This window comes from Pelobates fuscus, chromosome 12 (assembly GCF_036172605.1).
Source record: "Pelobates fuscus isolate aPelFus1 chromosome 12, aPelFus1.pri, whole genome shotgun sequence".
In the NCBI taxonomy this organism is placed as follows: domain Eukaryota; kingdom Metazoa; phylum Chordata; class Amphibia; order Anura; family Pelobatidae; genus Pelobates; species Pelobates fuscus.
This window is the reverse complement of record NC_086328.1, coordinates 136,487,690-136,509,720: the sequence shown is the minus strand read 5'-3', so window position 1 is coordinate 136,509,720 and position 22,031 is coordinate 136,487,690. Positions and strand designations below refer to the sequence as shown.

Below are 22,031 nucleotides of genomic sequence, written 5' to 3'. Positions count from 1 at the left end.
CGAGCAGTGGACAGGAGAAGGTCATGGGCAGAGCGGAGGGAACGAGGAGAACATACGTAGGGATCTGTGAAGAGATATGAGGGTCTAGAATTGTTCAGTGCTTTATAGGTATGGGTTAGCCCTTTGAATTGACTCCTATAGGATACAGGAAGCCAATGTAAGGACTGACAGAGGGGTGTGGGGTGAGAGAAGCGACAGGAGAGGAAAATCAGTCTGGCGGCAGCATTCATTACAGACTATATTGGGCCAATAAGACTTGTGGGAAGACCAATTAGGAGAGGGTTACAATAATCCATGCAGGAAATTACTAGAGCATGGACAAGCTCCTTGGTAGCATCTTACGTAAGAATGGGGCAGATGCGGGCTATGTTTTTAAGGTCGAATCTACAAGATTTGGCAACAGACTGGATATGAGGCTCAAATGTGCGGCCAGAATCAAATATAATGCCAAGACAGCACATTGCAAGGATGGGCTGATGTGGGTACCACCAACTTGAAGGGAGAGCGAGAGAGGAGTATCATTTTTGGTAGGAGGAAAGATAAGAAATTCAGTTTTAGAGAGATTGAGTTTCAAAAAGCAGGAGGACATTCTGTCAGAGATGGAGAAAGGCAAGCAGTGACGGCAGGGGAGAGCTCTGGGGAGGAGAGATATATCTTAGTGTCATCAGCGTACAGGTGGTATTGGAATCCAAATGAGGTCATACGTTTGCCAAGAGAGGCAGTATAAAGAGAAAATAGAAGGGGACCAAGGACAGAGCCTTGGGGGACTCTAACAGAGACAGAATGAATGGAGGAGGTATCATTAGAAAAAGAGACACTGGAGGGCGTGGCCTGAACGCCGAAGGAGATGGCTGCCTGATCGCGGAGCTCCGTCCCGTTCAGCCACAAATAGCGCACCGACAGCACACTGACCTGTCCGATGGGCCGAAACAAACGGTCGGACACCCACCCAGCAGAGGGAAGATCACAATCCCTGCAGCACCCGGGCACATTAGACGGGTACCTCCGAACACCGGCGAGACAAACTCGCGCCACGCCGGGATCCAAGATGGCCGACGGACAGGCCGCAACACCGCGGACATCAGAGACACAGGGCCCCTCCCTGGCTGACATAAGAGCCGACATTAGGGCTCTAACTGAGGTTATGGTCACAAAATCAGACCTCCAAGCGCTGTCTGCCAACCTGCACGAGGCAATCAGGTCAGAAGTAGCCACCATACAAAGAGACCTAGCAGCACAAGATGGCCGCATACAGGCCCTAGAAGCCACAAGCCAGACGACGGGTACACAGGTTGGACACTGCCAATACCGCAATAACTAAACAAGGCGCAATGCTATTGCAACTAAGAAGGCAGGCGGAAGACCTGGACAACAGGGGGCGCAGAGCAAACATACGTATCCGCAATTTACCAGAAGCCCTGGGTGCAGAGGATGTTGCAGAAACCCTCAAGGCTCTGTTCATGGAAATCCTGGGACCTGACGCTCCAAGAAGGTTTGAATTTGATCGCGCACACAGGGCCCTGAGACCTAGAATGGACGGAGGTCCGCCTAGAGACATCATATGCTGTCTCCACGAATATAAGATAAAAGAGCTCATCATGGCGAAAGCCAGAACCAAACCTACGTGGCGGTTCAATGGCTCAGAAATAGCCCTATATCACGACCTGTCGCCGCTCACGCTAGAGGCAAGGAAGGCCTTGAGGCCAATAACGCAACTCTTCAGAAGCCGCAACATTCCATACAAATGGGGCTTTCCCTTTAGCCTCACAGCAAGACACAACAACGAGTGGAAAACTCTATGCTGGCCCGATGAAGTACCGAATTTCCTACGCTCCATGGACCTGCCACACACGGAGGTTGCGGACTGGGTCTTGGGCCCCCTGGAACGGAGGAACATCCAGCCGGCACCAGGAGCCCCGAGACGCCGCAGAGAAGACTCCCCGCAAGAACACCTAGCCCGCAGACACCACCCACAGGCGCAGCAGCAAGCACTCCCAGGAGACCAATAGGCCGCATGCCAGGAATCTACTGCCATGATGCAGCGCGACCTACCCAAGGACTCTCCAGTTGACGACGACAGACGGATACTAGACAAGAAAGACTTGCAGATAAGTACTATGCACATTTCGATATATAGAGCCCCAGCCATTAGCACACATCCACAAGGCACACTCCCCACCCAGATCACTTGCACATAGCGATATGACTAGACTAGGCTCTGAACCACCCGAGCTACAGGCGGTAGTAAGGTTGTAGCCTCAACGCAAGACCAGATACTTTGGGGAAGAAGCACCACTTGAAGAGACCACCATTAAGGGGCTTCCCAGAGACACACAAGGGGCAGGCTGCAAGTTGGGGAGGGGGGAGCGAGGGGGTACGCACGGTCGGCAGGCGACCTCAGATATTGGGCAAGCCACATCACGCTCAGAGGGGGCTTGCGTGGTGACCTGGACAAGTTACGCGAACATTGGACATTGACCCCAGCCGATGGGCTGCAAAGGCATACAGGGGAAATGTGGGGGGGGGAGGGGGATCGAGAGTAAGGGTCGGGGATCAGGGAAACACCCTTTAAGACACCCATGGGGGAGGAAAAAGGGGAAAGCAGGGGTCTAATGCATGTGGGGTTGGGGGAGGGGGAGGGAGAGGTGGGGAAGCAGCTGGGAGCACGGAGGAGAGGGGGGAAGCGACGCACGTGGTTGCGCCCCCCCTCTTGTCCTGCAGGGGACCCATGTTCTCTGCACAGCTTTAATCGTTGTACCCCAAGAGGTTTAATGACGGAGGGGGAGGGAGGAGGGGGGTGTGGGGAATGTGTATGACTTGATACTTATGCTTATTTATGTACATGTACACCTGAACGTTTGAAGGTATGCACAACCCCACCTCAGACCGCCTAGAAAGGGGGGGACGAGGTGGTGTTGTGGAAGCACCCAAGGTTGCAAAGTCCATCAGGGAGCGGAGTGGCCGCACTCCCAAAAGCACACACCGCAGCCCCCTGACGGCATACACAAGGTGACAGACCCCAACAGCACTACTAACAACGATACCCCACGACCAGCCCCAAGGGGCACGCGAGGGCGACCCATGGGCATACTTGTTAGCCAGTGTGCTTAAGCCTTTCTATATTGGCGATCCCTCCCATTCCAAGAGTTGTAGAGGGCATTCATAGCCTGACTCTGACTCTCTCCCTCCACCTCCCCATTTGCATTTTCTTGAACCAGTTTGGACTTTAATTCTCCTCCTATGAGTGGTTTCTAAGGACGACTAATTAGTTTTTCTACAATTGCTATTGTCCATTACCACACTTATTTAGGAACTACTACTTATTCTTTTATTTTTATTTTTGTCTTTCTTTTGATACAACTATCACCATTATTTGAGTTCACATTGTCTTATTGCATCTCCATTAAAGGTTAAGTTTTAACATTACTATTAGGAAGGGGTTTCCTAACATGGTTGATCTAGAATAGAGATTAGGAGTATCCTATCTCTTTCAATATCTTCCTCTTTTTCCTTTTCACATTTGCAAACTGACCTACGAACAAACACAACAACCAGCAGAAACTCCACAGGGATACCCCCAGCCCCTTGAAGGACCCGGCAGACATTTAGGGACCCCTGGTCCGCACCCGCCATACCCCCGACCCAGCTCTCACGAGACCCACCCCCTCTGTTGAGACAACACTCCGGCTTCTGACGCTTCCAAGAAGACAGACAGTCACCCAGGGAGAGGACGTGGGACACGCTGACTGCAAATGGAACATAGACCTAGGCTCAGACACAAGCAAACATGACCATCACCCAACGGACAAGACTAAAACAGACCCATTCACGCTATACAACACGGTGCACCCACTTAGCTACACACACAGTGGGAACGATGTCCCACGACAATTTAATTGACTTCTTCGAATACATTACAAGGTACAGGCCACTACCTGACATAACACTCGTGTAGACTACCCATTGGGAGACCCACTGCCGAAGCCTTGCCGGGCCTCTCACCCGGCGGTACGGTTCTGACTATCTACCCAGTTACACGGTGTCATCCCATATTGGGAGCTGTAATTCATCCACATACTACCCACACGAACACACACACGGTAACAGAGGGGAGGGAGTTCGGCTACACTTGACCCTTGGATACAAGGGTGAGACAAACACCAGCACATATCTGCTAATACCTCACACCGAGACACATAACACATATACACCAACCCGTTCCAATCCTACCCTATTATACCCCCCCCCCCCGAATACCCGTTCCAACCCAGGAGGGGACACTCGGGGGCACGTCCGGGCTAACCCACAGGTGAGAGCTCGCTCCGCCCCTCGGATCCCAGGGACGTGAACGGCGAGGCTGACCCCTTCGGTAGCTCAGGAAGCACGAATGGCATATGCACCGTCACCCTTAGTGGTGCAATCCCAAAACTGTAGGGGACTCAACATCCCAGAAAAAAGATCGCACCTCCTACGCAGCCTTAAACAACAACATGTATCTGTAGCGATGCTCCAAGAAACGCACCTCAGACCGGAGACGAACAAACTACTCAAAGATAAAACATACCCAACGAACTACTATAGTAACCACCCAACAGCACGCAAAACGGGAACAGCAATCCTTCTAGCGTCACACCTACAATTTAAGCTCACGGACATGCTGTCGGACACGGGAGGCAGGTACCTCTTTATTAAGGGCGAGATAGCAAGAAGGGTGTACACCTTTGCCACGGTATACGCACCCAACAGTGGTCAGGCCAGCTTCCTCAGAAGATCACTGACGAGGCTGTCCAGATTCACAGAAGGCACCCTCATACTGGGAGGAGATCTTAACGTCCCACTGGACCCTAGGGTGGACACCTCGCGGAGACACAGCAGCGTACCAACAGGGGCCTTAAAGGTTGTGCACAAAGCCCTCAGGGACCTGAGGCTGGTAGATACCTGGAGGGCATTCCACCCAGAGGGTAGAGACTACACGTACTACTCCGCTGTGCACGACCGATACTCCAGGATCGACTATATCCTGGTGCAACAAGAGGGACTCACGTACGTGCAGAAAACAGCCATCCTCACCACGACATGGTCAGACCACAGCGCGGCTCAGGCGATCATGGCTTCACCCCTGTTCAAACCGACCAAAATGGCTTGGAGGCTAAACGACTCCCTGTTGGCGGATGCGTCGATAAAGGAGAAGATAGCAGAACACGTAAACCAATACTTTGAGGAGAACATCACGGAGGATGTCACACCCATGTCGATATGGGAAGCACATAAAGCAGTGATCAGGGGACACCTTATCCGCATAGCCACCCAACGTAAGAAGGAGGCCGGCCAGCAAGTCAGGGACCTAACACAACAAATTTCAGATCTGGAAACGACACACAAACAGGACCACCAGGAACAAACATACAGAACCCTGGTGGAGGCCAGAAAGCAACTAGCGGAGATTCTTGAACGCAGATACGCAAGGACAACACAGCGCTCACGCGCCTTCTTCTACATGCACGCCAACAAAGGGGGTAAACTTTTAGCACGAATGCTGAGGGGCACACAGGGCAGAGCACAAGTACACGCCATTCGGACCACGCATAACCGGATCACACAGTTTCCGGAAGAAATCGCAGCCGAATTCCAAAAATTTTACACCAAATTGTACAATACACTTGAAGACGAAGGAGATCTCACAAGGGCCACGAAAAAGAGAGATACGGCAGAGTACCTGAGGACTTTCCAACCGAAAGCCCTCACATGGGAAGAAGCGGAGGAACTCGACGCTCCTATCACCGAGGGGGAAATTCGACTGGCATTGAAAGAGGCGAGATCAGGGAAAGCACCGGGCCCAGACGGCTTTCCGGTGGAGTACCTTAAGAAATTCAAACATGTCCTAATACCACACCTTACCAGTGCCCTGAACAGCCTGAGAGAAGGGGCAGCCTTCCACAAGGAGACCTTGGCAGCTACAATAGCGGTGATCCCGAAACCGGGCAAGAACACCGAACAGGTCGGAAACTACCACCCAATCTCACTCCTAAATGCAGATGTCAAGTTATTCTCGAAAATCCTGGCCACACGGCTTCAAAGATACATGGCTAGACTAGTACACTCAGACCAGACAGGCTTCATACCTGGCCGAGAAGCCAGAGATAACACCCTAAGGCTATTCGCCATACAACACCTATCGAAGACACTCGGCACGAAGCTACTACTGCTGTCAACAGATGCTGAAAAAGCCTTTGACAGGGTAGATTGGCACTTCATGACAGAGACCTTATGCGCAACAGGCATAGGAAACGGCATGCTCTATAACCGACCAACTGCCAGGGTTCGAGTGAACGGGGCACACACGGACAGCTTCGACATCAAGAACGGCACGAGACAGGGCTGCCCGCTGTCTCCACTAGTGTTCGCCCTCACCCTGGAGCCACTCCTCGACCGCATCAGAAATAATGGAAGGATAACGGGCTTTAGACACAAAACCCACGAACACAAAGTAGCCGCCTATGCCGATGACATGTTATTCTTCCTCGAAAATCCACTAACCTCCATCACACAGTTAATGACGGAATTTGAAACATACGGACGCCTGTCCGGACTTAAATTGAACTTAACGAAATGTGAAATCTTAAACGTCACCGCCCCTGAGGGAGACTGCGCCCAAATTAGAGGGCAATACCCTTTTCACTGGTGCCCGGACCGAATGAAGTACCTCGGGCTGTGGGTCACACGAGAGGCAAAAGACATCTATGCCCAGAACCACGTTCCTCTACTGAAGACCATTCTAGGGGACCTCAAAAGATGGCACTACCCCCACATATCTTGGCTAGGGAGGATCTCAGTGATAAAAATGAACATCTTACCTAGGCTACTGTACATATTCCACACGGCCCCACAGACAATACCACAATCATTTTTCAGGACACTCAAAACAGCAATCACACAATATATTTGGAGAGGGGAGAAGGCCCGCATAAGCTTTGATAAGCTTTGCCTACCGAGGAGCTGGGGGGGACTGGCCCTCCCCGACATTAGAAAATACCACCAGGCCACGGTTCTGCAGAGGCTCAAGGAACTTCACACAGACGCACCAGACAGAAGATGGGTAACGCTATGGAGGGACTCCACCGAGAAAAAGCTACACACGCTGATTTGGCACAGAGAAGCAGACGCTCCCGTAATACTGGGGGAGGAATCCCCACTCACACAAACCCTGCAACACTGGAAAATATTGAGGAAAGGGCGACGGTTCTCTCCCAAACCTAGCCCAATGATACCGATCACGTATAACCCCAACCTCGGGGACAGTCTACCACCGACGGCCTGGCCGATGGAACACTGAGACGGATACATACCTCTACATGAGACCCTAAGCAACACGGGTATGAAACCACTGCGAGACATACTGGCGGAGAGTCCATGCACACTAATGCACCAATTCCACTACGCCCAACTGACTCACTACTACCACAATCTACCACAAAGAGCTAGAGTACACAGGGACCTCACATGGTTTGAAAAAATCTGCAATCAACCAACGGGGAACGAAGGGAGGGTCTCCACGATATACCAAAATATACTGACGGGACATAGAACGGAAAACGCACTATACAAACGGCAGTGGGAGGAAAGGACAGGAGAACCCTTCACCGACGAACAGTGGGAAAAGATCCTAACATTACAACATAAAAGCTCCGCTAGCTCCCACTATCAGGAGGTAAACTATAAACTTCTCCCGCACTGGTATCGCACTCCATCCCTGATAAACCGTTATGCGCCAACCATTCCGAACATCTGTTGGAGATGCGGAGAAGGTCCAGGAACCCTGAAACACATCTGGTGGGACTGTGACAAAGTTAAACCGTACTGGAGGAACATCGAGAGGGAAATAAGACTTATCTTAGGAGACCCCACGGTCCTGACAATAGGAGCGGCACTTATACACCACACGGACCGGCCCATACCGTCATACAAAAAGTCAATTCTGGGACACCTGCTGAACGCGGCTAAATCCCTAATCCCAGCACACTGGAGGGAAGAACATGCACCCACACTGGAACAATGGAAGAATAAAGTGGAAGACATAAGAAGGGCAGAAGCCAGAATAGCAGAAACATTGGGCAGAGAAGAAAAACACACAGTGTTATGGACACCCTGGATACTGTACATCGCCTGAGTCATGACACAACGGACGAGCACCAGGCGAGGAAGGCGGAGATGACCACGGGAGGGGGCCGGGACGCGCCTCGGGGAGGCATAGCTGCCCTCCATACCTTCCTTCCTACTCCTCCCCCATCCCCTCCTCTCCCTATACCCCCGCCCCCCCGACACAAGAGGAGGGAGGGACACTGTACACGCATACCACGAAGGAAAGAGGGGAACAGGGAGACACATACACTAAACGCTGATCAATATCACGATCAAAATAGAGAAGCTCGACCTCCACGACGGAGAACACATAACAACTGCAGCAACCACAGCGCACACGAAGAAGCAACACGCATAAAACAAACATGCCGATAGACAGCAGACCTAATAGCATAGAAATTAAAAATCAAACACGAGACAACACGAGATACCTACACGTATGTATCAAGACACTTAACAAAGTAGAATAGACAGACAGTAAATACGAAACCTCTATTATAAAACGACGAAGGACGGGGGAGAGGGACAAGCAGCCAGGAGACATGACGCACACATTTAAGTTTAGCAGATGGACCAGACATGACATCTTCTGATAGAATTGTGGACGAGCGACAACATAAGAAGGCCCTCACATACTAGCACAATCATAAACAGGCAAACACCAAAAATTGACTGAGTCACTCCGTCACATAAACAGCACCAGGGGGACTGAACAGACACTGAAAAAGTACAGACCCAACACCTATGTTCAGGCCTACAACCCCGAAAACGGAAAACCTTGGTCAAATACACACCCATAGCTGTAACCCAGGAAAATACGAGGGACCTGCGTGTCCGGCAACATTGTGGGCCTGCGAGCCCGAGAGCATACCCACAAGTCATGCTTCATATTCTGCTGAACGAATCCCATGCTTTTGTAAACCGTAATATGTCTTTTGGGACCTGCGAGTCCTGGTCCACCCCGACTTTACCGACATCAATAAAACAGATTTACAAAACAAAAAAGAAAAAGAGACACTGAATGAGTGTTGGGAGAGATTGGAGGAAAACCAAGAGGGGACATTGTCACAGAGACCGAGTAATTGAAGAGTTTGGAGAAGGAGAACATGGTCAACAGTGTCAAAGGCAGCAGAGAGGTCAAGAAGAATTAGTATGGAGTAGTGGCCTTTGGATTTAGCTGTGATTAGAGGTTGTTAGTGACTTTAATAAGAGCAGTCTCAGTAGAGTGGAGGGGACAGAAGCCAGACTGAAGAAGGTCAAGGAGAGAATTGAATTGAGGAAACAAGTCAGATGGGTAAAGACAAATCTTTCCAGAAGCTTTGAGGAAAAAGGGATATGAGACGATAGTTAGAAGGGGAGGACGGATCAAGAGATGTTTTTTTTAGAAATTGGTACTACAGTAGCATGTTAAGGGCAGCAGGGACAACACCAGAATAGAGAGAGCAGTTGAAGATGTGTGTTAAGAAAGGACAGGATCAGGCCGGCAAGTGGTGGGGTGAAAGGAAAGGAGAAGCTCAGCCACCTCTTGTTCAGTAGCCGGGGAGAAAGTCTGAAGGGTAAGAAAGGCATGACCCAGGTGTGGTTGAGAAAGAGCACGGCAAGGTGGTGAGAATTCTTTCCTTAGCTATTCAATCTTGTCGGTAAAGTAGCAAAGCTATCGGCTGTAAGGTTTGTTTGGGGGGTGGTCACAGCAGGGCTAAGAAGGTAGTTAAAGGTATTAAAAAGATGCCTGGTATTGCGGGAGCATGAGCGAATGAGTGAGGAAAAGTATGGCAAGGGCAAGGGCTGTGCTGTATGAATGTAACATGAATTTGTAGTGGAGGAGGTCAGACTGGGTGCGTGACTTCCCCCAGCAGCGTTCAACACAATGGGAGCATCTTTGCAGGTAGCATGTTGATTTAGTATGCCACGGTTGGGCGTGTGTTCTCCTCAAGGTGCGTGTTTGGAGCAGGGCTGCAGCGTCCAGGGCAGAGATAAGGGTAGTGTTATATGAGGAGATTGCCACTGAGGGACAGGAGAAAGTAGGGACGGATAGAAGTTGGGAATGAGTATTAGCTGATAGCCGCTGGAGGTCAATATATTCAGATTTTTTCTTAGTTGAGGGGGGTTAGGTTGAGGCTGATGGGGTAAGGGGCTATTGAGAGCAATTGATAAGAAGTGGTGATCTGAGAGAGGAAATGGAGTGTTACAGAGATAAGTGATTGTACATTCATGAGAGAAAATAAGATCAAGGGTATTGCCAGCTACATGGGGAGAAGTAAAAAGAGAAACTAAGAAATAGAAGATAGAATAACATAAAATAAGTGGTGCAGGTATTCTTAGGTAGACCATCCAAAAGAGCTACCTCTGTATAAGGCTTGTCTTGGTAGCAGTAAGTTGTGGAAGCTAGTTAATGTTCTGTTTGGGACCCAGTCTCTGCATAAGGCTGTAGCTTGTCTTGGTAGCTGTGAGTCCTGGGATCCACCGGCTTAGTAATGTACTTGGGTTTGCTTGCTGCAACCGCCTTCTTCAAATTCCACCAGAGAATTTCTATGGGGTTCAAGTCAGGTGACTGTAATGGTCACTGTAGCATTTTCCAGGATTTCTTCAACCAAGCCTTGGTGGAATTTGAGATTTGCTTTGGATCATTCTATTGTTGGAAGGTCCAATGATGCCCAAGCTTTAGCTTTCTCACAGACAGCTTGACATTTTCTCCCCTGATACTTCAATATATTCATCTTGCCTTCCACACGGCACTGGTGTCCAGTGCCAGAGGATGGCACTGGACACCTGCGCCTTATTTACATGATTTGGAGCATATTGGAGCAGACTTTTCTTGTGCTTTTGGGTCAGTAGTAATGTACGTCTTGGAGTTCCAGGTTGGAAACCTTCTGCATTTAGTATGCATCCTACTGTGCTCACTGAAACTTCAGTGCTTGTTGCCACCAAGTCTTGCTGTAGCTATTTTGCAGGCACTCAAGGGTTTTTCACAACCTGCCTTCTCAGAAATCATGGCCATTGATAGCTTCCTTTTTCTGCCCTGTCCAGGTAGTGTAACCACTGTTTCTTTAACTTTGAACTTGTAAACTATGCTTCCAGCGGTGTCTTTAGAAATATTCAGTGTCTTTGCTATGTTTTTGTATCCTGTTCCTTGTTTGTGAAAGGCGATAAACTCTTCTCTTAATTTTGTGAAACATTCTTTTGACTTAGCCATAGTTCTAACATGCAGTCAAACGTGACACTCAACAAACTCCTAGCCAGTTCAGATATTTCAAGTGTTCCAGCTCAAGCACACCTGTTGCAACTAATAAAGCCCTTGATTAGTTGCATCAGGTGTGCTTGAGAAAATGCCTGCTTTGTATATTTGTGATGTTGTGAGGGATTCTACTCAGAGGGTTGACTAATTTTGAGAATGGAGAAGTCATTATAAGTTGCATTTTCAGTTGAATTTGGGGAAACCACTTAAAGAATGCATTGTGTTGAGCTATTTGAATTGGTTTTGTTTAATTTGTTAAATTCAAACAGCTGAAAGCTGTACATTTTTAAAATAAACCTAATTTTCAATGGGGATTGAATAGTTTTGATTACAATTGTACATGTTCCTATACATGACATATACTAATATTTTTTCAATTTTTTTATTTATAAATATAGTAGATTGGGTAGGTGATGTTAAATTTAAAGTCGATATCATACAAAGCATATAATAATGCTTTATGACAGTTTATTGAATTGTAACTTCGTAACTTCAAATACATTGTTTTGTAAATATTGTCACCTGTTTAATTTGGAGTTGTTGTAATTATTGATATATTTGTATTTAGATGTAATATGTGATTCTCTATCCGAGGTTCTATGCTTGGTTTTTCTACTGTAGTATCAGAATATTTGTCTAAACCTTCCATTTATGTTCTATTGCCCCAAGGTCAAATTAATTTAATGATGTATTGTCTTCTATAGATTGTTAATATAGCACCAATCGCTTTCTACTGGTCTTTGCCCAAAATGAGGAGGCTCTACCCGCATAAGTTAGAGAATCCAGTCCACTTTCAGGGTTCACAGGATGAAACCTTTGGGTAGGCCAAACACCCAATCTGTCTCATATAAAAACCACCAGATTCAACATCATCCCATTGATGACATAGACAAAAATGATCACTGGGTTTGATTAGAGTAACCCTATGAGGTGGTCCCCCCAAAATAAAATAAAAATTTTAAAAAATCTCTAAAACACACCTCCATTCCATTGCTGACTCAAAGTGCTACCTGCAGGTTGATCCTCCTTGCCTGCTGTCACTCCCCCTCGCCAGAAGGAGAGGAGTGCAGGGAAAACAGACTGAGGGGCTGTGCCATTATTGGCTGCCTGGCGCTAGCATGCTGTGTGTGCTGTCGTCAGACGCCAGTTTTCACAGAATTGACATTAGCCAGCCCGTAACTTTGTCCTGAGCTTGTTAATGACGCTGACAGGGGTTACACCTTGTTCAGCTAAGGTATTAATTTCTATAAGTGCCGCGTTTCAAAGCAGAAAGACTCCACTTCACATCAAAGAAGTGTCATAGTGCTTGGAGTAACCCTTTAATGTTTGAACATTACATACGAGTGCTTAGGTTGTCGCTGAGTCCTGGTTGCTATGTCTAAACATAGTTTTTTTTTTCTGGTCTGTCCTTCCAATATGTGATATATAACTGCTATGATATAAACAGATTATTACACTGACCTGCGATATTGTTGGGGTGCTTGTTAGGGATACATATACGTCCATTGAGGGAGATTTGATACCCGTAATAACACAGACATCGATAGCTGCCAATGCTGTTCTTACACAGCTGTTGACAGAGATTTGATGCTTGAGGCCAGCTGCATTCATCAACATCTATAAAGAAAAATATGTTAGTGAAACACAAAAACACTGTACAAAAAAGTGCGCTTCCAATAAGTAATATGTCACTCAATGTTCTAGAACTAAACGGGTCAATCCTTTCAGGGTCAAATTTTAGTAATATCATGTTTACCCAACCACACCCACACGTACTGTTAGTAAAGACCTTATTTATAGTAAAGGACTCTCATCTCACCGTAACATGTTTTCCCGTCTTTTCCAAGAGTGTAACCATGGAAGCAGGTACAGACAGGTACGCCGCCAACCAACCTACAGCCGTGATCGCACCTTGCTGACAAACAGTTGATAGACAGACCTGCAGCAGCAACACAACATGTAAGAATGAACGCAAGAAAATACCAAGATTGGGCCTCTCTCATGGTTTGGGTCAACATAGAAGAAAGTGCATTCTCTACAGAGGTTTACAGAGGGAAGGCTGCGATATCTGGAACGTCTCCTGATAATGATCAAAATTCGGACTGAACTTGTTGGAAAAAAATAGTTTTATCTATGCAATGCTTAGTAAACATTCCCCCGGACATACAAAGCTATATACGGTATATATATACATATTTTATGTTACAGGGTGCCGGTCTCATGTCCTGCTTTCTACTTCTGTATTTCTTATTACATAGCTAAAGTATTACTGGATACATAGCTTAAAAGACCGAATGGTCAGTAGGCCCGATTATAATATAAGATACTCATGCTTTGAAAGAGTTAAAGGGACACTCCAGGCACCCAGACCACTATAGCTCATTGAGGTGATCTGGATGCAGTGCCCCTATTGCACCTAGTGCTGCCATGTAAAACATTGCAGTTTCAGAGAAACTAGAATGTTTACATTGCAGCTCTAAGTCAGCCACTAGAGGGCTTCTGGAATCCAAACTGACCTTTGGACCTCACGGACCTTCAGCGTCAGATTTTCCCCATAGGAAAGCATTGAATAATGCTTTCCTATGGGGAGGTCTAATGCGCGCGCGGCTATTGCCCAGGGGAGCGCTCATTAATTGCCTCCCTTGTGGTTTGCGGTTTGATACTTATGTGGCGAGGTTTGAAGGTTCTAAACTAACATTCTAAATGGGGGTAGCAGGGTGGTCCCTGTTCGGGAGGCGAATTAATTCCCTTTGTGGAGGCACTCCCGAACAGGGAGCGGCCACAGTACACGAAGGATGAGGAGAACACGCATAATATAAAGAGGGGCACTTCACGCACAGGCAGCGGTCCCGCCACAGTAGTCACCATTTTCCTGTTCTTTAAGCTGTTTTTTCGGAAATGGTTTCCAAATTATATTTGGTACAGACATTCAACCGAGATGAACAAAATGAATTAAAGTACGTCTTCCACAAAACAAAAAAGTTCAGCAAAACGGATTCTGAAGAACTAAATTATTCCGTCATGTACAAGTCTGATGCAAATATTGTTTACGGTATAGAAGACATTGTAGTAACAGTATCTCTTGTCACAGATTACCTTTGCCTTCAAGATCCTTCTCATGTTCACTAACAAAGTCATCTGAAATCAGAAATAATATAAGTTATAAGAGATTCTGTCGGACGCTGGTCACGGAACACTTGGACAGACAGATTGCAATATCCCTACCAGTACAAGTGACTCCTTGATGTCCATCTCTGCAGGAACACACGTTGGGTGCAATGCAGAACCCACTGCCACATCCATAAGAACAGATGGCTACAGAGAGAAGGAAGATGTTAATGAAACACCCAACATTGCTTTAGTGTTTAATCATTAGATTGTAAGCTTGCCGGCAAGGTACTCAGAACCTGCTTGGCTCAGCCTGTCAAACTGTGTCTGCTAATGTCATTGTTTTAGTAATGTATGTACTATGTGTTAACAAAACAATTAATATTATCTTTTCTTGGAAGCAGTGGCAGTACTGGCTGATGACCAATATAATACAATGGGAACCATGCACTTAGCCATTACATTATAGGTTACTATTTTAGGTTTGAGAGTACCAGTACTATTTTGTTTGTGGGGTGCAGTCGTAGTCTTTAAATCTGTCATTTATAATCTACAGAAGCAAAATCGCACAGTGTCGTATGTTGTGATTCTCCACGATAAGGAAATAAACATTGAGGTAGGTGGAGTATGAGTAGGTGAGGTCAAGGGAAAAGGTAAGACAAATCTGACATCATTCCTATGGAATGAAAGATAGCATGTCATGCTATTATTATTATTTATAATGTGCCAACATATCCTGCAGCGATGCACAATACATAAACTAACAAACAAGTAGGGGCAACAGGGCAAGTTGGACAATCGGGCACAGAAGGTGCGAGGGTCCAGCTCAAACCAGCTTTCATGTTAAAAGAAAGCGTAGACTTCATGTAATTCCAAAACAGATACTGAAGACGTGTGGGCAAAATGTTTTCATGACATCAGGAACACAAATCATTATTAGTCAATTTTCTGATATCCATCCATGTAGATTGGAGGAGCCTCGTGGGGTCAGCAATTCCGTTGTTAAATTAGCGGGAGTATAGGAGTATTGCAATATGCAGTGATACTTCATCAGTGAACTAACAATAAATGCTAAACGATGAGATTTTGCGCGTTCCCTCTCTTCTTCACTCTTCACGTCTACAGTAATACTGATCAATATAATGAAATGTAACATTGATAACTCAAGACACAAGTGATATACTGATTATGGAGAGGGAAGCTGGGTGTCGGAAATGGGGTATGGCCAGGATAGCGAGAAATTAAAAGGGAATTGTCCCCTCCCAGTATTTTTAATCATATGGTTGCTAATCACTATATTTAGAAAATATATTTTTGTAAGGTGTGAAAAAGAAATTTAACCCCTTAAGGACCAAACTTCTGGAATAAAAGGGAATCATGACATGTCACACATGTCATGTGTCCTTAAGGGGTTAATAGACCTTAATCAGTGGTCCTCGACCTCCAGTTATCAGGCCCACAAATGACCAAGATAAATCATGGCTTTGTGAGAGTCTCTTTTGGCAGAGTAGACACCTTTCTAAACTGCCTAATATACTGTTGGGTAAGGTGGCAGAGAGGGAGCTGGGTACGCCCTGTGCTCTTCCTACAGAGCTCCCTTGCCGTCCTGTAGAGATGCTGGAAACGGGGATGTGAGATCACTCAGTCCCAGCGTCATTACAAGGCTAGGATGGGTGCTGTAAAGGAAGAGCACCGTGATCCAAGAACACCCAAAAGAACCACAGTAAAAGGATCCAAAGGATAGCTCCCAATTTTGGTGTCCTTAAATATGGCAATCCCATATAAGGATATTTATTTATTTATAAAATATTTTACCAGGAAGGATACATTGAGATTTTGCTCGTTTTCAAGTATGTCCTGGGTCCACAAAACATTGCATTGTTACAATAGGGTACAATAAAATACAAAAACAATATTAATACACAATATATAAAAAAATTATTAGAGAGTTACCCAGCAAAACGGGGTTTTCTTAATTTTTATCTTTCAGCTATTTAGCAGAAAGCTCCCTATTTTGGCATTCTTAAATGTGGCAGTCCCACGTATCTATAAAACTTTAGGGAACCATCTACAATAATCATCTTAATTTTATAGCTATATAGAAGAAGGCGGCCCTCCATTTACAGAAATAGCATTCGGTCATGTGGTAATATATTGTTGTCCTAAACTGCTACCTAAATCGCATCCTTGGCATTAAAGGAACACTCTAAATGCCATAATCAATACTGCACACTTCAGTGATGATGCCAAGAAAGCCCTGGTGTACCCCCTGTGTAAGTAGTCAAAGTATTTGCTAATGGTTTGACTTCTCCCAGGCAGAGAGATTCCAGCTGTAACGAGTCGTTACGCGAAGTCCGTCAGACCCCAGGTAAGAAGCCAAACAAATTGGAAATGGTTCTATTTACATGGAGGAGGGGAGGCTCCAGTCTTCATTTTTAAAATAAAAATGACAAATTCAGTTACCTTTTTTTAGCCTTATTATAAATATAATTCCCAAAGGTCTGGGAAGACGTGCTACAAAATACACAAATTGTTTGCAGTTGATACTGATTAATATGATGTGCCTGTTCCACCCATTCTGGACCCAATTTTAGGCCCCAAACCAGTGGTTTGGAAAACCTATTTTAACCTTTTTGATCATGTTCTTCACCTTAACTGCTGGTCTGGCAAAGTAAAGACCCCACAGCGTTCAAGTAAGCAGGTTACACACTCATTCCTGACCCAATTCACAGATATTACATTGAAACTTCAGATAACTTTAGACAGTTGCAAAAACAAGTAGAGACTTACGCTGAAGGCACTGTCCTGAGCCAGGAGATACCGACCAACCTGGGCAACATGCACTTAGCATCCCTGAGAAGCACATGTGAGGTCCAGAGCGGAGCCTGAAGGATCCCATGCAATGCATGAGCAAGAATGAAGGAGATAATTAATCAATAGTTATATAATCAGGTATATCTTCAACTTTATCTTTATTTTCATCAATTTCATAGCATTAAACAAAGCGTCAGAGTATATAAGTGCTTATTACATTCGTCATGTGTTGTTTCTTTGCAAATTAAGTGCCATGTATGAATTTTACGCCTTTTTTTGTCAGCAAAGCACCTGATGTATCATTCTTTCCATCTCTTTTTCAGACAGAAAGGGGTTCTGTATTTTCTGCCACTCTAACCTGGACGTCTACAGAAATTGATAATTCTGTGAACACCGACAGAAATTACTATGAAGGAATCTAACTATGTGGACGTCACTTTCTGAACACTTTAACCAATATCATCAAACTAATGATGGAACTTTGATAAATCACCCTCCAATAAACTGATTATTAAGTGGTTTATAAATGTCTACAGCCCAGTGAAGGTATTATTATTTTCCCAAATGCGTGCTTTGCCATTTGTCCTGTATCTTATAATACACAACCCTTTTAAGGCTAGCGTTAGTGTGTTGGGGTTAGAGTTATTCTAGGGTTAGATTTAGGGAGGAGGAGTGTATTAGTAGTGTAGTGGTTAAAATTAGGTGTTTATTGCAGAGCAGCTCTGGATATACATGCCCCAATGCTGCCTGAGATTAAAGGAACACTCCAGATCTCTAAAGCACATTAGCTTTTTAAAAATGGCCACTTTTAGAAATGAACCTTGTTAACCCTCCTTCCCCCTCTGGCTGTCAGTCAGACAACTGGTCATGTTACTTCCTGATTTGGTTAGCTTAATTGCACTGAACTAAAGTGGCAGCAATTGCTCAGAGCACCTCCATTGCAAATACTTCTCATTGAGCTGCATTGGGAAGTCTGTGATTGGACAGACACAGAAAGTCTGGGCGGGGTTAGAAGGGGGGGGGGCCTGCAAAAGCTGCAGACAAGAGATTTTAAGCTCTGCAAGGTGTTTATAGATATATCCCCAATGCCCCAATTAAAACAAATGTCTTAAATGCATGCATGTTTCATTTGGGGTATTTCTACTAAACAGTGATATTTTATTACTTATTTATTTTTTGTAAGTGGGCAGTAGAGTGTCCCTTTAATGGGCTTTAATTATTTTAGCTGCTCACAGATATTTTATTAGCCGTCATTAATTCATCCCTGAAGCAAACACACAGTCATCCAGACTCGGTGGTACTAACCCAATATTTTTCTACCTACCTAGCTACCAACCTATCTCTAACTAATGAAAGAAAGAAAGTGGTAAAGATCTCCAAAAATCACTATTAGAAGAAATATATATTCATCATTGTCATGAACTTCATTAATTCATCTTCTTCAACAGGAAACCAGGAAGATAAAAAAAAATAGGAATTCTGCAAGCTCTCTCGGCTTCCTCAGTAGGGATCACGTATTGTATAATGTGAGATGCTATGAATAGAACACAGAAACATAGAACAGAAACAGACTGTTTTGACATTGGAGATGTAGTCGTGGTTTTACTATTATACTGCCTGGTTGTCAAGGTTTTTGCTAATTAGCAATTTATAGAGACCCGCAGCTCTCCTGACATTTGTCACACAACTTCCAGCGTAAACATGTTGGGAGTATCTTGGATAATGACTGGCGTTCCACCCAAACCAACCCAATAATTTTCTCTATATTATAATGTAAATCAAAGCCTTAAAATGTCCTGCTGAGGTAGAGAGACACACACTTAGTTAAATTGTTTCTTCTTGTGTTTGATGGTCGCTTTGACGTTCTTTTCATTGATTAAGGCTTCCAAGCCTCAACTCACATACTTTTGTGAACAGAACAACCGCAGATCATGTCATTTTCAAAACAAATCCAATGGAAAGTGCCAGGAAGACGCCGAAAAGGTTTCAAAAAAAAATATCACAGACCGGGATCCTTAGTCAGCCCTAGTTTTGTCATGTTCACCACAGCTAGAGTAGAAATGATGATACCACCCAGATGCTCCTCAAATATGGTCAAAGGCCCAAAGGGATAATTTGACACGTGTGGAACGAGTTTGGTAATGGATGTCACAATGATGAAAGCAATGATCATGGGAGATGTGGGAGATTTGGAAAAGTCGATCCCTGAAATTGGAGTCAATGTTTACACATCAACAATATGTTGGTTGCTACAAAAAAGTTGGACTGTGTGGACGTGTAGCAAAAAAAAATAAAAGAAAATTAATCAAATGTCCCTGTGTTAAATTGCATCAGGAGTTTCCAAAGGAAAAATACAAGCTTGTGATATTACAGATGTAGGAAATGCCTTTTGTGGTCAAAAGAGACAAAGATTTATAGCTTTGTTCTAAATTTCAAAGACTACTTTTGGCTCACACTCAACACTATCCTTACTGCAGGACACAGGTATTGTTATAGGAAACCAGATTGGATACGTTCTGTCAGGACATCAGATTGATTAAAAAGTTGTCAAGTACATGAAAATCTTTGAGTTAAAACACTGAAAATAGGTAGGCAGGTTGCATTTCAGTAGGAGAAAAATTACAAAGAGAAACATAAGCCATATTAGAGGTGTTAAACGAAAGTATAATTAAAAGGGGCGTGTGCATCCCAATCAAAGTTCTTAAAGGGGAACTGTCATTTTTTGTGAAATATACACTATTGAAAAACATGGAAAACCATCTATTTTGTGCATTAACCTTTTTGTATGAGATGCCCAGTTTTCTTTCAAAATTATACAATAACAATTATATGAAAGATATAGCAAATTACATCATAATCCAGTTCAGACAAGGCACAGACAGGGCACACAATGCAAATGAAAGGGAAAAACAGAAACATTGTTTTAATTCACCTCTTCTTTGTATGCTCTCTCTATGCCGACTGCCAGGTGTAAAGGGCGGAGCTTATAACAATGACTGACAGGGAGCTAAGATGGAGGTGGCTCTCTCTATACTGACTGCCAGGTGTAAAGGGCGGAGCTTATAACAATGATTGACAGAGAGCTAAGATGGAGGCACCTCTCTCTATACTGACTGCCAGGTGTAAAGGGCGGAGCTTATAACAATGATTGACAGGGAGCTAAGATGGAGGTGGCTCTCTCTATACTGACTGCCAGGTGTAAAGGGCGGAGCTTATAACAATGATTGACAGGGAGCTAAGATGGAGGTGGCTCTCTCTATGCCGACTGCCAGGTGTAAAGGGCGGAGCTTATAACAATGACTGACAGGGAGCTAAGATGGAGGTGGCTCGCTATACTGACTGCCAGGTGTAAAGGGCGGAGCTTATAACAATGATTGACATGGAGCTAAGATGGAGGTGGCTCTCTCTATGCTGACTGCCAGGTGTAAAGGGCGGAGCTTATAACAATGACTGACAGGGAGCTAAGATGGAGGTGGCTCTCTCTATACTGACTGCCAGGTGTAAAGGGCGGAGCTTATAACAATGATTGACAGGGAGCTAAGATAGAGGTGGTTCTCTCTATACTGACTGCCAGGTGTAAAGGGCGGAGCTTATAACAATGATTGACAGAGAGCTATGATGGAGGTGGCTCTCTCTATACTGACTGCCAGGTGTAATGGGCGGAGCTTATAACAGTGATTGACAGGGAGCTAAGATGGAGGTGGCTCTCTCTATGCTGACTGCCAGGTGTAAAGGGCGGAGCTTATAACAATGATTGACAGGGAGCTAAGTTGGAGGTGGCTCTCTCTATACTGACTGCCAGGTGTAAAGGGCGGAGCTTATAACAATGATTGACAGGGAGTTAAGATGGAGGCGCCCAGTAACAGGATAAATAAGTGCGGATTTCCATATTTATTAAATTTTTTTGTCATTCACAAATACATATTTGTAAAATATAGGGATAGGTAAACATATTATTACACGTCCTGGGAAGCGACAGTTCCCCTTTAATTAAGCCAAACATAACATTAAAGTATTTAAAATATAAGATCTTGTTCCCAACAAATATAGGCAAATGGACAAAAATGTCATCACCCTAGTGAGCAATGTTTGTGAAGCTTTATCCATGAAGACTCAGAGGACTAACTGTTGCAAACACAGTTTCTGCCAAGCATGACCTAAAGCTGATTATTTTGGCAACCAGTAATTTGTATCCTATATATCTCTTTGCAACAAATTCTGATCCAAACATGAATTTAAGAGTGTGAGTTTAATAGTATTGCTGCCAATGTGAAATGATTTGCCGTTTTCTGTGTCAGGTGGGCAGACAGCTGATTTTCGCACAATAAAGGTTTGTTTGTTTTTTTGCATTAAAGACAATGTTTTTTTTCACAGATCAGATTTGAGGGATTAAAGGGATACTATAGGCACCAACACCACTTCATCTCATTGAAGTTGTCTGGGTGCAGTGTCCCTGTCACACAGTCCAGCAAAACAAAATACTGCAAAGTTTACATTGCGGAACCAAACAGCCATTCGAGGCGTTTCCTAGGTCACCAAACTGACCCCATAGGAAAGGATTGAAGCAATGATTTCCTGTGGGGAGGGCCTAATGTACTTGCTGTGCTCGCGGTGCATTAACTCCACCCCCGTCGGATGACATCAGAGGAGGCGGAGTACCGACCCAATGCCGAGGGAGATCGGTGCATGAATCCGGTGAGTAAATAAAGTATTTTTTAACACATTATATGCCAGG

General features: G+C 45.0%; 1 protein-coding gene across 1 annotated transcript in view; it reads right to left on the bottom strand.

Moving 5' to 3' along the window:
- VWCE (von Willebrand factor C and EGF domains) overlaps nt 1-22,031 on the bottom strand; it is a 92,156-nt gene that overhangs the window by 67,030 nt on the left and 3,095 nt on the right. Inside the window, exons 2-6 of the mRNA XM_063437420.1 lie at nt 17,273-17,367; nt 14,600-14,689; nt 14,471-14,512; nt 13,194-13,313; nt 12,836-12,991 (exon numbers count right to left, since the gene is read on the bottom strand). Coding sequence (XP_063293490.1) covers nt 12,836-12,991; nt 13,194-13,313; nt 14,471-14,512; nt 14,600-14,689; nt 17,273-17,367 — 503 coding nt within the window. The remainder of the gene's footprint in view (nt 1-12,835; nt 12,992-13,193; nt 13,314-14,470; nt 14,513-14,599; nt 14,690-17,272; nt 17,368-22,031) is intronic.